General features: G+C 41.2%; 3 protein-coding genes across 3 annotated transcripts; all 3 read right to left on the bottom strand.

The window, feature by feature from the left end:
• Nucleotides 1-410: 410 nt before the first annotated feature.
• Nucleotides 411-4,825, bottom strand: LOC111335147 (uncharacterized). Its single transcript, XM_088751376.1, has 6 exons — nt 4,591-4,825; nt 3,828-4,189; nt 2,883-3,256; nt 2,331-2,606; nt 1,270-1,483; nt 411-1,029 (listed from the first exon to the last, which is right to left on the bottom strand). Exons 1-6 carry the CDS (start codon nt 4,823-4,825, stop codon nt 697-699), a joined length of 1,794 nt encoding a protein of 597 aa, XP_088607502.1. The 3' UTR covers nt 411-696.
• A 3,780-nt stretch (nt 4,826-8,605) lies between these two features.
• LOC111335150 (ATP-binding cassette sub-family C member 4) lies at nt 8,606-14,261 on the bottom strand. Its single transcript, XM_088751364.1, has 4 exons — nt 13,004-14,261; nt 12,057-12,627; nt 11,432-11,568; nt 8,606-10,650 (listed from the first exon to the last, which is right to left on the bottom strand). The coding sequence occupies exons 1-4, from the start codon at nt 14,190-14,192 to the stop codon at nt 9,797-9,799; spliced, it is 2,751 nt and encodes a 916-aa protein (XP_088607490.1). The 5' UTR covers nt 14,193-14,261; the 3' UTR covers nt 8,606-9,796.
• Nucleotides 14,262-15,155: 894 nt separating this feature from the next.
• On the bottom strand, nt 15,156-17,856 carry LOC111335145 (ATP-binding cassette sub-family C member 4-like). The gene is made up of 2 exons (XM_022941005.2): nt 17,317-17,856; nt 15,156-15,539 (listed from the first exon to the last, which is right to left on the bottom strand). Exons 1-2 carry the CDS (start codon nt 17,854-17,856, stop codon nt 15,156-15,158), a joined length of 924 nt encoding a protein of 307 aa, XP_022796740.2.
• Between the last annotated feature and the right edge of the window lie 308 nt (nt 17,857-18,164).

The following is an 18,164-nucleotide window of genomic DNA, read 5'->3' as shown; positions in this document are numbered from 1 at the left end:
AAGAAACAGATCTGCAGGGCTGTGGAACAGGCCTTGCCCATACACAACTATTTCGAGAGATGTTATCGGAAAAAAGGACAAAAGTGTGTTTCTGGTAATCAATTTCAACATTTTAATGGGGCAAAACTCGCAAAAATACTCAGCGATACTACACAACAAAACATCTGAGAAGATATATATATTTCTCAATTTCCGACGCCAAAATTCATAATCTCTCGTATCTCGTTTACTGCCGCGGAGCTTTCATAATTTCGATCTTAGTATTATGTATCAGATATATGAACTTGGTGATAACATATCTCTCCATTAATTCTTTGTGGCCTAGTGGTATAACATCAGAGCGCGGAATTATAATGGTGACGTTTCTTTAAAGGGAAATTGTTTGTGTCGCGGCTGTGGAACGCACAAGGTTACAACTCACTCTTTATTTCTAGACTTTGGTTCTGGGAACACGCTTTGTTGAATTAACTATTGAACAGCGAGATTCTGTACCATGTTCAAAATTTGGGCTGACCCCGAAAATAATATCCTGTTAGGTAGGGCGTGATTATGGGAATGCTCTTCTCTTATTCAGGGAAATGTTTTTGTTTCCGGCTGTATTTGTAAAGTCATGATTTGTTCTTATACAGCTTTCCATTGATCTAACACTTCATCCGGGTGTATCGCAGTGGTTATATCGCGATTAAAGCATTCTATTTAATTAATTGGTTCAACTGTAATGACCTCTTCCATTGTAAGACCGTAATTTTCAATCTCAATGGTCGTTTCGTTCCTAAGTCTTACGAGATCCTCAATGCATGCGTCAAATCCCATGTTATGCGTGAATTCATTGCAAAATATTCCAGTGGAGTTGAACATTCTGAAGACTTTTTTCCATTCTTCAAGCTCTGGGTACAGTTTAATGACTCTCCCTGTGGTGAGGTGGTTGTTCTTGCTCCAGTGAGGCCGGCCATTATACTTATAGTAGAGTTTGTCCTCCACGGTCTTATGGTATTCCTCGATCCCAAATGCACCCGGTAAAAATGGAACCTGTGCAGTGAAAGAAGTCAAACATCATTGTGAGGAAGGTAGTTTGGCCGAGTGGTTAGGAAAGCTGGGGGCAAGAGCAGGGGATGGGGTTGCGGGCGTCAGTCTGGATCCCAAACCCCCCGACCCCGACCCCACCACATGTCAAGTAACTGACACCGCCTCTGGAAAGGCACTGTTGGCATTGTAAAATATATATGAAGCGATAAAAAATAGTTGCAGTTCCACTGAGTCGTTACCTACCTCAATGTAACAGGCGTGGTCGTGTTGTTCCCCTTGCGGGCATTTCCTGTTGGCTGGACTCAGATATAAATCGTCTGTCTTTACTATTCGCACGTAGATGGGAAGCAATGAATACTGGGAAAACTTATCGGCGTACTGATTGGCTGCTTCGATGACGTCTCCCAATGCCTCGTCTAACTGGGACAGTGGAAGACAAAATTCAGCTGTGCGTACGCTGAAAGGGTGAAACGTAAACGGCATTAGGTATATCAAGGTGGTGGGTAATTTGAGGGTTTTGTTTATCATGTAGAGAAATGATCCTTGTGTGTGAGCTTTAGTGAAAGAAACCGTCAAGATTTTGACGAGATTGAAACCGTGCCCGGTGCCTCCCAGACAACAAAGCTACATGTTGGTACCAATCCAAGCAGATTATTTCTTACCGTGCAGGAGTCTGGTCACAATTAAATGAGATTTGAATCATATCGAGGCTTTCGAAATTTTTTCTTTCAGGCTTCAACTCACCTGCAAATATCATATCTGTACTTGAGTTATAAACGGCCGGTCAGCACATGCTTTATCTCTTTTAGTCTAATTATTTCCATCAACTCTATAGACACGATCCTAGGAAAGGGTCACTGGTAATCATCTGGGGGAGGGGAGGGGGGAGGAGGAGGAGGAGGAGGAGGAGGAGGAGGATTTTGGTTATGTCATGATAGAATCTAGCTGATCCCCAGTTAGGGCTTCTTGATATGGGCCTGGTTGACCAGACTGGCCCGGTTTCCGAGATCTCACCTTACTTCTAAAAGGATTTAGAGGTAAGGCGAGAGCTCGGAAACCGAGCCAGTCCGGTCAACCGGACCGTATGAAGAAGCCCTTAGGCATTGTGGCATTCGGATGATTTTTCTTTCTTCATTGGCAGTCGGTTTTATTTGCCCCCGCCCAATTACCCTGTTTTTTTTTTTTGGGGGGGGGGGGGGGAAGACTGATACCTTCTCTGTTACCCTTGCAAACCATGAGTTCTCCCATAAAATTTTACCCCCCTCCCCCCTCAGGATTAATATTGATGCCCCCTCAGCACTCACTGCATGTTTCCCTTGGTGAACTGCAGTACATTGTACCATCTCTGCACATAGGAATGTTCGCGAGAGAACTGTGAAACCCCACAATTTGTGATATCAGGAATTCTAGTCGGGCAACACGAGGCGCATGTCTGAAGACATGAAGCTACACAGTCTGTTTGCACGCATCCCACATCTGCGCATCCTCTACCACCTTTACAACACCACCAAGAACAGCAGGCGCAGCAAGTAGATCGACGGGTTGTTCTCTTTCCTTTCAGGTAGGCTGCATACAAATATCTGAATTTGAAAAAAATGCAATTTGGGTAGGTAATAACATAGTTTCGAGTGCAATTTGGTGTTAATAAGCAGGAGTAAATTTTTCGAAGACCACAAAATTGCACGAGTCCGTAGAGCGAGTGCAATTTGTATTCTTTGCCTCGTGAGTCCTTAACATTTAGATCCCTGTGATGAAGAATATCGCTGTCGATAAGAGTACAGACGACGCTAAGCCACTGTGGATTTGTTAAAAACCGGTCGCTTACATGATCATCCTCTATTTTTTCTAATACGTACCTTTTGCCCATAGGATATGGATTCACAAAGAACGAGAAAAACTCTCCTTCCGCTTTATTGGTAAACAGGGGTTCCAATTTCTGTTTCACATGGAACTTCTCTTTCCCAGGCCATGGGATTTTTACCTCAATCCGCTCTTCCTGGATGTTATATACGGAAATACAGCGGTACGTAACAGAGTAAATAATTCCCATCGAACCCAGGCTCACAGCTACCGCTCGGAAAACATCGGTACTTTTCAACTCAACAGGGGCACCTCCGAACTGTGCATGCTTGATCTTTTCCTGACACTGGTCAAAAGTCTCGTCTCCATGACTAAGCCTAACTTGAATGCCAGTTGAAATAATGAGGTGAAAACCGACGACTGAACTAGACTGGCAAGAGTAAAATAATCTCCGTTGTTACTCGTGCGACAAAAACAAAACTGGCCACAAAAACCCAACGATATGTTTTGCGTTGCGTTGGTAGGACCATGCGTGACGTAGATTAAAATTGTACCAGATGGTCATGCATTCTGATCGTCTGGGTAAAAATTCACCTTTTAGCCTCAAACAAGTTACTCAATGTGGTGACTGAAGATTTGAGAGACGGAGCGGATAATCATGTGACTATGATGTCTATTTATGCTTTTAATCCTGTAAATTTGTCCTCTTTGGGTACCTTGGTTAAAGGTTAAAGTCTTCATAATCGAGATTTAAAAATGTTGAGTCTTTAATTAAACTTAAACTTGTGATCAGCATATTCAACATTTGAGGAGAATCTGAATTAACTTGAGCTTACAATACTGAATTGCTGTTAACCAATCCATCAAGAGGAGGAAATCCAAGAAGGCTAAAATCAATTATATCTGCCACTGTGAGAGAGGTCAAAACATTTTATAGAGGGCGGTTAAAAAATTATTTCTTAAATCTATAATGATAAATTAATTTTAGGCGTCGTACATACCATAGTACCAGCAAAGTAACCGGAGCCATGGGTCGATGTACAGGCAACCCCAGCCACAGTCTGACCAGCATAATTTCCCATCATGGGTAATGCCAGGCCGTACACCTTGTCAAGCTTTTCCACAAAGCGATGCACTTGCATTCCTCCTTCAACCTCGATATCTACAAACTCCTGATTCAGATTTTCATTTCTTTTGGCAGGTTTTGGTGTTAAAATCCTGTTCAAGTTTTTCATGTCAATCAAAATGTCACTTGTGCTGGTCAAACGCGACCAAGACGACCCAGTTCCCACAGCTCGCACGCGGTAACCGTAGTTACTGGCAAAGCGACAAATGGCTGCTAACTGTCCTGGTGTATCAAGGCCTGTGTGATTAATTTGCAGGTAAAAGGGTTAACCATAATTGTGATAAAAACTTTCATTTCGGAAGACAATCTTTATTAATTGACGCTATTTATAAAACTACTCCTGGGCTAATTTGTTTCGTGTACCCTTTCGCTCGTGGTGGTCAAGTTTACCCACAGTCTTAAAACGGCTCCCACACTTCGTTCACACGAAATTTTTCAAAGAGGAGAGGAGCAGAAGCAAGGAAAAATAGAATCTATGCGTTAAATTTACCAGATAATTTTCAATCTTGAGTACAGTTTTGGGAGGAATGTATTGAGCTTTTGAGTTAACTCTTTCAGGTTTAGGAAAATCAATTATCAATTTGAAAATCGTATAAACACTTTAACTCCATTTTAAATTAGTATGTGATTATACTCACCTAGTGCAAGTGCACTAGCTATTTCTCTATCGGTATTGATGTCCACTAACGTCTTCGGGAACTTTCGGATCACACCCCTCTCGGGTTTAATGATGTCAATCAAAGGTTGAACAGTCTCCAGACCATCGTAATTGTACCAGACTCGCCGATTGGTGTACGAACACGACCGAATGCACGGGAAGAAACACTGGTTGTATTGACGAGTGGTGTAACAGCAGTCAATTGAGTTTCCCATGACGAACTTATGGACTAATGGGAAATGGAAAAAGTCGATCAAAGAACATTAATCAACTTTCACGAATCAAAAGAACGATTAATGAGATGTCGATGTAGCCAAGCCCAAAACCGGAGCTCCAGTTATCAAAACTGATCACTAGGTGTTGAAGAGTTTCAGGGGCGTAGCCAATTAAGATTTTTAAAGGGGGTGGGGACACACTGTATCAAACAAAGGGTACTCAGGAGATTTTTGTGTCGACCTCCATGCTGTGTTTTACTAATTTGACAAAAAAGGCTTGCAAAGGAGGTGGGTGGGGGGGGAGGGGGAGGGGGGGGAGGTCACGGGTATCCCAGAATAACTAGAAGCTTCTAGATTCCATCACGAGAACATTTTAAACTTTCTTTCTTTCTTTATTTTTCTTTTCCGCAGCTCACCCCTACTGGTTTCCCTTGAGGTACACGACTAGAGTACATTAGTTACAATAACATTCTGCCGTGATGTTTAGAGAAAGGGCAACATCATATATATAAAACCACAAGGGTGCGACCGGGAATTTTTTTCAAAGTGTTAATTGTCTCCAATCAAAAACGATAGAAGCTTCCAGTGATCACCGAGTTCCTCAACAAAAAATGCGTAAAAATGCAGGAGGCAGTCTCCGGAGTGAATGAACACACTCAGTCACTTTGCTTTCAAATGTTGAAATACCCGTGTTGTTTAAGAAGTGACCATATCTTAATTAAAATCAGACAGGAGAGTTTTATTTAGGAGAAGATGAAGCTCTTATTTCTAGTTGTAAGAGAAAGAATATTACCAGGCCACGTAAGAAGTGGACATTGAAAGGAAAGTAAAGGTTAATTTTAAGTAAAATAGTCGTTTCTTTCACCACATCATTTATTTTATCGACAATCGTGGCTTGTTCGAATTGTTTCGAAATTGTTAGGTTAATATTCAAACTCACCAATTACTACTGTCCGACTTATCCACGGAAAGTTCGTGAACCGTTCATTTAAAGGAAACTGTTTACTGATAACTTATACGTATATGAGCACGATCCTTCGCAGTAAAGCACTATTTGAGCAATAGTGAAAATCAGACCTGAAAAAAAATTTCAGGCCTGTACGGGATTCGAACCACTGACCTCTGCGATACTAGTGCAGCGCTCTACCAATTGAGCTAACAAGCCAACTGGGAGCAGGCCATCAAATTAATTCGACATAAACCCGTAGATGATAAATCAAACAACAACAATGAATGTGTGAACCGCAGTTCACACATATGTTTCATATGTTTGTTGTTGTTTGATTTATCATCTACGGGTTTATGTCGAATTAATTTGATGGCCTGCTCCCAGTTGGCTTGTTAGCTCAATTGGTAGAGCGCTGCACTAGTATCGCAGAGGTCAGTGGTTCGAATCCCGTACAGGCCTGAAATTTTTTTCAGGTCTGATTTTCACTATTGCTTAAATAGTGCTTTACTGCGAAGGATCGTGCTCATATACGTCTCATAACCGCAGTTCACACATATGTTTCATATGTTTGTTGTTGTTTGATTTATCATCTACGGGTTTATGTAGAATTAATTTGATGGCCTGCTCCCAGTTGGCTTGTTAGCTCAATTGGTAGAGCGCTGCACTAGTATCGCAGAGGTCAGTGGTTCGAATCCCGTACAGGCCTGAAATTTTTTTTTTTCAGGTCTGATTTTCACTATTGCTCAAATAGTGCTTTACTGCGAAGGATCGTGCTCATATACGTCTCATAACCGCAGTTCACACATATGTTTCATATGTTTGTTGTTGTTTGATAACTTATAGTTCTCTCTGATTTGACATAGAAAAGTTTATCATTTCAATGCAACCTATTTGATCACATAGAAGAAAAACTAAATGTGTTCGTCTTTATTTCTATTTGGAGACCGCGTGAGGGTTTGTACGCCAAGGAATTACATTGTTTTGATGTGAAAAACATTTCTGAATTGCGCTTTGCAGGAGCTGAGAACTTCAAGTTCCTTTTCATGATTTTTTTAAATGAAACTTACCTCACTCAGCTAGGGATAAAAGTCTGAACCCGACAGCATCTTTTCAACCGCCGGCAAAATGGTCAGGAAAGTTTGCATGCATGCACGTACTTGTTTTAACTCTGTAAAAAGTTTGCAGATTTTGATAGTTATTGTCTTAACTTTTTATTTGCGTCAGTGCTTACGTAAAGCCGCCAATTGCGTGTAACAATTAAATAACTTGGCTGCTCGACAATATGTCAACAAGAAAAGGCAAAAACAGGAACGAAATCCAACTTTGATAAATAAATGCATTGACTCTCGTTTCAATTGTCAGTTTTTTTTGGAATAATCAACGAAAAGATATTGTAGGAATGAAACAACTTAGGTTAAATTCATTCGCTCGTTCATCACAAAGGGGCATAACAAATTACAATTTGACACAATAGAATATATTTAAGAATTTGATTGTGTTTTGAATGTATAGTTAGTCAACTAAATGAATTTAAGAGAAGGGTTAACTAGGAAAATGTGCATAAAATTTTAAGTGTTTTATACGTTACTCCTATCAGAATCTATGTTTTAAAACCCCATTTAAAAAAAAAAATTGAATAGCGATCGAAAACGAATTAGTTTGGAGGTGAAGGTATTTATGTGGAGAATGTGATTTTCTGGGTAAAGGCAATCTTAAAAGGGTCTGTTTGATCAATATAGAGTTTCTCGTTACACTTCAGCTCCACGGGACATCCAAACTAATGCCAGCCACTTTCATGAACATTAGCTGTTTTCAGGACAATCTGAGCCGTTTGATGGACTATTCTTTCTGGATTTCAACAGTTTCTACGAACAATTCCTCTTGTCGTGCAGCTCGAAGTTCAAGAACAACTAGTGACATCGGCGACAACGAACAATCTAAAAACCACGCATAAATGATCATAAATATTACGGCTTTTGTCTCAGAAACTTCAGAGAGATGTCTAGATTAAGCAATCCCCTTTGAAAGTGATACTATATGGAAGAGTAACACCCGTGTTTATGGAACAATGCCTCAAAATTTCACATTTCAATCTTGTTTCTCAACCAACTGTGGATCTTTCTGACCATGTTCAAGTTGTTTGCTTTATTCTCAAACATAGCTCCATTGTCTCTTGACGCCATTAAGGGTAATTAGTGGTTGGCTTGAAAATGAAAACCAGATATTTCTGACATATCAATATACCGATCATTCCTTGATAGTGAAGTTAAACGTAGTGAAACGGTTCAATTCTACAGCTCTCGACAGAACAACTAAGGTACGTGACTTACTATAGCGCGTATACGCCTGACAAGAGGGGAGGAGGGGATGAGGATGGGGATGAGGAGGAGGAGGACAAGAGGGGAGGACAAGAGGGGAGGAGGGGATGAGGGGAGGAGGGGAACAACATAAGAAAGTATGTTACCTCCTTTCTTCTCGAGGGTAATATAAATAGCAATTTGTAAAAAAAAAATAAATAAATAAAAACAAAGGTTTTTCTCTTGACACTCTGAAGCAGGACCTCACCTGTTGAAAAGTTCTGTTGGCAGTCTTAGTGGAAAAAAATAGCGAACAAATTTATAATTGAAGTGGTTAGGAAAAGAAATGAGTTGCTTTTATGACGCGATCAGGAAAAAAAAGTATCTCTCAATGTACTTTTCTTCTTCTCGGGGAAGAAGATTATCGTAATACTGAGTCCCTCGCGTGCACACCAGACTCGGCACACCGGAAGTATGAATTGCCTCGGTTCCACTTTGCGCGTCCATAGGCGACAAAAAAAAAAATCAAGATGCTATCATCATATTTAGACACTTTAATAATTCACCGTTTCTAATCTGGAATTAAGTGAAGTGGTTCTTTGTGTTTTATCAGAGCAAGAATGCAACTCAAAACAAAAAAGATATCATGCTCAATTGACACTGGATTTCTTTTTTTTTTGAAAAGCACTTTTAAAGAGAAAAAACAGCGTACTTTTGAGCACAGGTGTACATCAAACGGTCATGGTAATTGATTATACAGTCAACTTTCATTCACTATCGTTGACCATCATGTTTACGTTCAAAATTTTCATGGTAGTTCATGATAGTTGAAAAAAACACGCAATGAGGTCACATATTGTAAACAAATTTGGCACGCGCTGAGGTAAAAAATATCGGTGGCATTTTGAATCATAGTCAAGAAGTTGCGAAGGGAAAATACTGAAGCCTACCAGCAGATGATGAGAACGAACTACCATTTCATGTACCATTTCGACTTGAGACCGTTTTTAAAAAGGCTGCTGACTGAAAAGCTATCATTCACTCTTTGATCTTAGTTGATTATAGTCAATAATAGTGCATATTATTATTCAACTGTGAGCAGAGTACAAATAAGGCCTAAGACGAGTACAAATATCACGCAGTATTTGTGCTCCAGAAATATCCACGAAATTCGCCCGCGCTGAAATAAAAATTTGGCGTATTGGATAATAAATGTGTTATAAGAAGTTTTTTTGTGTAGTATCGCTGAGTATTTTTACTCGTTATTTGTATTTTGACTCGCCCTACGGGTTCGTCAAAAAACGGCACAACTCGTAAAAATACTTAGCGATACTACACAACAACACTTCTAATATGATATGTATACTTCTTAAGCATTCAAACGCGAGTGATAGTTAAAAAATTTATCAACTATCATGGCCGTTTACATGGCTATATATGCTTAAATAAAAAATAGCAAATTTTCAAAACGAGCGTAATTTTGAGCATTTTTGGCAAAAAAACTTCAAACAATGCTAGTGGCACAATATGCCAATTTTACAAGCATAATATTTTAAGGCCTCTTGCAGAGGGCTCCACACAGGCAAGATTAACGACAGGACCGGGTAAATCAGTACGTTTTCTTAAAGTGTCTGTTTCCGTCCCAGGTAACTTAAAAAGAATGTAGTTCCATTTTCATGACTAACTATGTGCAGTTATAAAAACTAACAGAAAACACTTGAGTCTTTATGCGTCAAAAGTTCCGGACTCGACCACCCCTCCCTCCTTAAAAACAATAACCTTGTCGCAGTGTTGGATGGTGCTCAGACGGTGAGCTACAGTTATTACTGTAGAGTCCTTCAGCTTCTCTCGCACCACTCTCCAGATTGTTTCTTCTGTGCCTGGATCCACGTGTGCAGTGGGTTCATCCAAGATGATGATCTTGTTTTGCTGCAACAGAACACGAGCCAAACAAATCAACTGCCGTTCTCCCACGCTGACGTTTGCTCCATTTTCTAATAATTCGTGTTCCAATTGTCCCTCAAGACTTTCCACGAAATCTTTTAGCTGCACATCCTCTAAAACTCGCCATAGATCTACATCTTGGAAGCGCTGCACAATATCCAAGTTTTTCCTCAACGAACCACTAAAAAGCACCGGAGTTTGACCAAGGGAGGATATACATCCTCGAGCTGCTTGAAGATTAATTTCCTTAATCTGAATTCCATCCACCAGGATCTCTCCATCAGGGTCAGGCATGCGCAGCAGAGCGGAAACAAAAGACGATTTCCCGGCGCCCGTGCGTCCTACAACACCAATCTTTGAGCCTCCTTTGATGCCGAGATTGATGCTTTTAAGTGCTTGAGGACCTCCTGGGTAATATGTTAGCGACACATCGTTAAATATGATATTTCCTTTACGTGGCCAGTGTTCTGGAAGAGTTCTGTCCACTTTGTACCCAGGCTCTGAGTCAAGTTTGGTGTAGGCCATAACTCGTTCAACTGACGTCATAAAATTCTCGACATCTGACGATTTTCTGACAGCGTATTGTGTCAGAGCCACTGTTTGAATGACATAAGCAAGAGCAAGTCCGGCGGAGGCTGATAAGAAAATATAAAACTAACAAGTAAGAAAAAAACCAGAATTATTGATGATGGATTACTGTATTTCTATTTATGGAATAACTATCGATTATCTATGTTGATGCTAAAGATATTAGTAAGGTAATATGGTCTTGAGGGACGCAATCACGTTTGCCAGTAGCACATTAAGGTCAGTGCACTTTGGAGTGTTGTAAGGGATCATACATAGTCCGTTGGGAAGAGGCGGGGCGGGGGGGGTTGGAGGATTCTGGAGATATCACATGGTTTTCTAGAGGAACGGAGTAGAGATCAGCTGTCACCAACAGCTAGAGTTTACGGGGGGGGAGGGCCTTTAGCAAACTCACTGCCGATGAGGGGGTGATTAAAAAACTTCAGATCTTGGAGGAAGTAAGATTAGTACCTCCCGCTATGAATTATGACTGGTTTCTGATCTCGTGCCTAAATCCTACCGTATAAATGTGAGTGATGCTACTGCTTAGCCGTGGAAGGTCTGTGTACGAAACTAACCGATCCTTTAGCAGCAGAACTATGCATGACTAGGTACGAGGCAAGATGTCGCGGGAACACGTGTTCAAATGGTTTGAATTGTGTTGAGGCCATGAGCAAATCCAGCTGGCGAGAGGTTTGCGAGGGATTTGGCGCAAGAACCTGGCCCAAGACCACATGCTGATCTCTCGTCGGCTCGCGTTCAAAACCTCAAACTAATTCGTGGACGAAGAAACGCGTGTTCTCTATCACTACTATTAATCGCGCGCTCGCAGGACTGAAATTTACTTACTGGCGTCTTGCGATATCAAAACTGCCACTAAAATCACTAAGCCGACTAACAGAGAAATGATCGCATCCAGACGAACACCAAACCATCTTCCACTCGCCATCATCATGATAAAAGACTGGATATGAATGTCTTGGTGGCTGTCCAAAGGATAATAATTTCAATATGTGTATTTATTGACTAAGTGGCCAAACTCGGTCAATAAGCATTTTATCACATGACCACTAAGTATTGAGAATCTTGTTTCAACCTAAACAGGACGAGATAGACGGGCGCACACGGGATAACGATTCTAAAAGTGATCTTTGTCCTTTATTTTTGTAAGTCAGAACAAGAAACTCGTAAATCGTCGGAAAAAGTGACGTATTTTTTAATATCTATTTTTCATTTTTTCCGGAATGGCTTACTTATATCATCTACAGTTCAAATGTTTAGTCTGCACAGCATTCGTGCATTGGAGAGGGATTACGAAAAGAGAGAAGACGAGAGAGAATTTTCTGTGGATAATAGTTCAAAATTCCAGCCCTGACCCCAACACTACACACGCTCTGCGGACCAGGCCTGAATCGCACCAAAATAAATCACAGGCTTACCCTGTAAGTTCACTTTATAAGATGCACAAACTCACCTGTAAAACTCCTCAATGAAATCGTTCTGTCTGCCTCTTGATCGAATCGTGTCCAGTCCTTCAAGAGTCTCTGATATGTGAGAGAACACTGGGCTTCGGCACATTGATTCCAACCTTTTCAGCTCCCTGGAACTCTTCAAATAAAATCTTGCGAAGTAAAGACTCGTAGCCGTCACTGGAATGGTGACAAACACAAGCCACGGATTCGTAACAGAAGGCACGATAACAGATGAGAACAACAGCAGCACCAGCTGAACTGTAGATAGAAACTGTAGCGGTAATAATTCGTCCATGCAGCCGACATCTTTAGAGAATCGATTCAGAATTCTACCCACAGGATTTGAGTCAAAGAAAAGTACCGGTGCTTGTAAAAGAGCCACAACCATTTTGTCATGAAGACGTTCGGAGCATCTTAGACAAACTAAAAATAAAATGTAGCATCTTACGATGCCTAATAGGAAAGAGGCAGCGACCAAACAGCCATAGATAGCCAGATTCGTCTTGTCTTTCTGCTCTGAAGGACGTTTCCTGGTCAAAAGCGACAGCCAAACGTCGGGGGCAACCATCGATGCTGAAAAAGGGAGAAATAGACGGTGAGTAACTAAAACACTTATGACTTCTTACATGCCTCGTTTCCAATAATTGTCGCAACACGTAGGGACTTGTCATTTTTGAGGAGCCAGTCATCCTGTGTCACCTGGGAGGGTAGGGGGGATTTAGGGGGAATAACAAGAGGGAACAGAGTATAAAGAGAAAACTATAGCTCTATAGCTATAGTTAATTGAATGTCCATTAACTGCCAATGAGAAAGGTGAGGATCATAAGAGTGTTACAAAGCATTAGGGGAGTGTCATTCAAATTTTACCGTGATACAACCTCTCCCCCACAGGCGAAACATAACGTGTAATGACTGTTCCTCGCTACTACATATATTTATTAAGGCTAACCTTGAGGAATAAGACACAGAATAACAACTCCAATGATCAATAAGGGGTGAATGCCACTTCTGAAGTAGTCCCAGTAAAGCTTACTTGACACCGTTCCGATTGCCCGATCTTCAACAGATATTTCCAGACCATTACTATCAGTAGCAAGTGGCATCACACCGCTGAGTTTCTCTTCGTTATCCCTTGCGGTGTTGTCGGACAGTTTCTCTATAAGAGTGTTTTTGCACAGTGGGTAAATGGTGGTATTTAAAATGCCTTTATCTTGAAGCTCTACGAAGGTCCCTTTTCCCAGTACGCGCCCTTTATACAGCATTATCACTTGGTCAGCATCTATCATGTGTGACTCTTGATGAGAAGTTAACAGTCGGGTCTTTTTACCAAGCACATCCTTGATACACTTTTCAAAGATATGTCGACCCACTTTGAAGTCCACAGCACTGAGAGGATCGTCCAACAAGTAGAGGTCTGCATCCACATACACGGCGCGTGCTAAATTTACTCTTGCACGCTGACCACCACTAAGAACGGCACCGCGTTCTCCAACAACAGTTTCATCACCGTTCGGAAACTGCTGAAAGTCTTTCGTGAGGGCGCAAGCCTCGATTACCCTGGTGTATCTTGATTCATTGTACGACTCTCCAAATAAAATATTTTCTCTTAAGGTTCCAGAGAACACCCAGGCTACTTGCGGCGCGTACACAAAAGTTCCATGACGACTAATTGTTCCACTTATGTCTGACATCTCGCCAGCGATCGCTAAGAGAAGAGTTGATTTTCCGCTGCCTACTGGCCCGGTGACAACTGTCAAGGCTCCTGATGCAGCAATGAATTCCACATCTTCAAGGATAAGGTCGTCCTTCCTCTTCATTTCCGTAGACTTTAAACTGGACACGCATAAAGTTCCTGGCTCAGATGGGTTCACCCTCTGATCAGTGACAGGGCTTTCCTGTGATTTCTCCGACTGATCTTTTATCACTGTAAAATCCCTCTCTAACTTAACGGACATTTCCTCTAGCGCTATACCTTTGTCTTCTTTACTCTGATCTCCCGAGATGGAAAGCAAATCTTCTAAGATGAGAAACTCTTCTATCCTGCCGAGTGATACATATGCTTCATGTGTCTCCACTACACCATATCCAATATCAAGGGAAAAACAAAGTCTTAGCAGGTTCATGTACATTAGAAGCATAAAAGCATTGACAGGAGTAAGATGATGACCAGTCAGTAGCAGAGAAATAACGGACAGCAGGACATGAAGTATACTCCAAGGCAGCCAAACCTGAGAGAATAACACTTTTCTTTCGGATGATGCTGATTTCTCGTCTGAAAGAGAAAAGAGATATTTGCCATCATTTACGGACAAATAGAAAGTACTAAAGAACTGCGCGCTCTCTGGTTAGTTAAATACTTATTTAATGACGATATATTTGTATAATTTTAGCACCAAAAGGGTGCGATTGCGCAACGTGCAGTACAAAATGTTCATGATCAAGTTACCATGAACTGTGTGGGATGTTAACTTTTCGATGATACAATTTAGTGAAAAAAAAACTTGTCAATTTTTCTGAAATAACAGCCAAATGCTCCCTCATCTTGAAGTAAATTTTAAACAAAGACTTTTACTGTATTGGACGTAAGGTTTGGAAATTGGGGAATATCAATTGGTGAATATTCGGTCGCGTGACGCGTTCAGGCCAATGAGAAGCGAGCTAAAGTATCTGATCGATTCTAACGTGCCATAGAACTCTTTAACTTGTATGTTTTGTCTGCCCATTTTAGGTCATGAGATAATACTCTGGTGAACTGGTCGTTTGAAATGTCCTCTTTGCCACGTGCATATGTACTGGAGTGCGCATAATTTGCGAACGTTAAAAGAAAAAGTTCTCTGTAGTGTCATCAAATGACCAGAAATGGCTAAACAAATCATTCAAACTAAAGAGGACAATTAACCATCCATTGCATTCTGTTAGTTTACCAGCGTTATAGCCTGCGCACGATATCGGTGAACGTCCAAAAGTGGGCTCAAGAACTCGTCGTCGTGGCTCATGATTGCAACGACAAACTGTCTTTTGCAATATCGATCTTGGACTATTACGCCAGTAAACAGATAGTTACGATACATAGCTATTGCGGTAGCCAAAAAAAATTCCCCCTACTTTCGCGTATGTTTTATCTTTCCTCTGAAATCATCCTCCCACGCACGCGCTTTGATAGCGCGTATCCCAGAAACCACTTGGTTCGTCAAGGAAATTCGACGATCAGCTTCTGCTGCTGAGCGCAAACGCAGCGCAGCGTAGACAGAGGACATCTCGACGTAATAGGGTACAAGAAGACAGAGAAATAACTCTCCAGTTAGAGCCTGCCAGCCAATCAGATACGCGAGCAGAAACGTTGCAGCCACGATTTGGTGTGCGTCTGACATCATTACAAAAAATTTAAGAGCTACTGTTTCCATCCGCTGGATATCATTTGATATAAGATCAACCACTCGTCCTGCTGAAAACTTTAACAGTGTACTCTTGCTGAGCAGGAAGATCTGAGAATAAAACAAAACAAATAAATTCAAAGAGGCTTCCATCTTTAAAATGTTTAGAGAACAGGTAGCAATTATCACTTGTGAGGCTGGGGGTAGGGGAGGATTTGGAAGAATTTGCGAGTATCATGTGGTTGTCAGTTGGAAGAAAAGGGAATCACCTGTCACCAACATTGTATAAAGAGGGAAACCATTGTAGATTGACGGCTATTGAAGGGGAATAGGAGCATTTGAATATCACAGAGCTCTCATTGTGACGACAAAGCCAAACCGCACCCCCTCCTCCCTCTTCCGTCATAGGGAACAAATAATGACTGGTCCTTCAATTTAGAACTTGACTGCTTAAAAAGGAAAACCAAAGAGTAATGTTGAATAAAGGCTGATAGTTTGTAAAGAAACTGTTTGGGGCTGCTTCGGTGGGGGTAACGAAATAGTTTGGATATATCAACAAAGTTGAAATGGTAAATTGGCCACCGTAATGATTACAAAAGCTGACGTTTCGAGCGTTAGCCATTCGTCATTCGCTCCGACGAAGGGCTAACACTGGAAACGTCAGCTTTTGTAATCGTTACGGTGGCCAATTTACCATTTCAACTTTGTTGATATATCCAAAGAGTACTGTGAAAACCAATTATGATGAAGATGGTACGTGTATACCACGCAGGTAAATGATGCTTTTTAAACGTGCTGATTAGCTAGTACAGAAGATATTAGCAAGTACTCCTAACCTTCCCTAGACGCAGAGACAAAATCCAACGTCAAAAGTTTGACGAGACTGAAAATGGACTGGCGCACTAAGGTAGTCTTATATTTGATTGGTTGGAAAGGTTGCGCAAATCTTTTTGAGCAAGCACTTAGTATTGTCAGACAAAAAAGTAGAAAAATGGACTCCTGAATACCCTATTTAGACACTATTTGAAAATTTCTTTCACTAGTAACAAATGTTAGGGTTAGAAAAAATACTGGGTCGTTAGGCGAAGAAATAAAGAAGAGAAAATACACTAGTATTTTCTGTATCCCCTCTGGGGATACCTAGAATGCAAAGGTGAGTTCAACCGACTAGGGTAAGTAGCATGGGATATTGTTTTGATTGGTTACAAACGAAAAATATTGGCTCGTTGTGTTACATCATGGAAAGAGCGACCAGTAAGCATTAGCAAGTGAGTTTCTTCGTGTGTTAAAACATGTTTTTAACAACCAAAGTCGGTTATCTAGTCAAAGAGCTATCCATATCTCATCGATCAGAGAACTTACTGCTGCCACGATACCTGCCGTAACTCGTAGTAAATTTCTGATTACTTCGCTTAAGTCACTGAGAGAAAAGGGAAACTGATTTCCCACACGAACACACACGCACACATGGTGAACAAGTGAAACAGTTATGACTACTCATAGACTCAGAATTAATCGAGAAGTACAAGGGTTCGGTAATTTTTTTAAACGCAAAATCGGAACAAGTGGAAAAATGCCCCTTGCGTGAGTGTCTCATATCGATCGGCTGAGCTATTTACATGCGAAGAATTTCACTTGAAACTGCTTCCTAATCGCTTTTTTTGAGATGCTTCATAACAAATGGAAACTTCTCTTCACCGACCACAGTCTCAAGTGCATGAATTAACTCTGATGACGATTTTCTGACGTCTGCAAGCAACTATTCTCTGCCAACGACAAGGCTAAAGAGGATTAATTCACTTTTAGCGTTCTGAGTATTTTCATAGGGGATGCCAACAACACTAGTGTTTTCCATTGGGGAAAAATCAGCCACCAGTCCTGTGCTCACCTTTTTGTAGACGAGACCTTTTATTGCGTTACTCAATCTGATGCCCAATATTTCACACGCGTAAGCGTGGTGCTGCATGGCAAGGCTGCCGATCAATGTGTTCAGAGTCATGGCTGCCGCAAGCAAACAACCGTGAAGTATGGGGTTCGTATACGTTCCAGGTGACATTAACATGAAAATCAGATATCCAATAAGCAGTGGTGTGACGAGGGAACCAATTCCATAGAGGACGCCAGGGAGATAAACATAGGCAACCTCCTTTGGGGAAAGCATCTTCAAAACACTTTTCCAGAGCTTTGGCCTTTTCTCCTTTCTCGTGGAATTAGCTTTTTCTTCTTTCCATTTCTTCTCGAGACGATCTGTGACCGACTGTGAGGTGTCCTCATTGGAGAGTGGCACAAAATCGCTTTCCTCCAAGGGTTGTTGACTACCTGTCTTCATGACATCGTTCATCCATTGAAACAAAAGGACAGAGACAAAACCAACTTTCTCAGCAGAGTCATTGGTCGAGGTGATCTTCCTGTAGCCATTCGGTGCCATGATTCTAAACCTCTATTGGTATCATAATAAAATACGATCAATATAAGGGACCCATTCGTTATCTTGTAGGGGGCTAAAGGGAGGAGGGGGGGGGGGTTGAAAAGTTTGGATTTTGATCCTCCTCCACCAAAAAAGCTCTAGAAAATTTTTATCAACCCCTCCCTCATCCCCCACCCCCTTCGTCGGCGGTTAACTAACATTCGATTTTCTATGTTTTCCCTTTCTACTCTGTTAACGAAGATCGATCTCCTCTGCTTTTCATTTACCCCATGAAAATATGTAGTCCCCCTAAAATCTACCGGCCCCTC

Source organism: Stylophora pistillata, chromosome 2, assembly GCF_964205215.1.
Source record: "Stylophora pistillata chromosome 2, jaStyPist1.2, whole genome shotgun sequence".
Lineage (NCBI taxonomy): Eukaryota > Metazoa > Cnidaria > Anthozoa > Scleractinia > Pocilloporidae > Stylophora > Stylophora pistillata.
The sequence above is the reverse complement of the archived record's forward strand: the minus strand, read 5'-3'. Positions and strand labels throughout refer to the sequence as shown.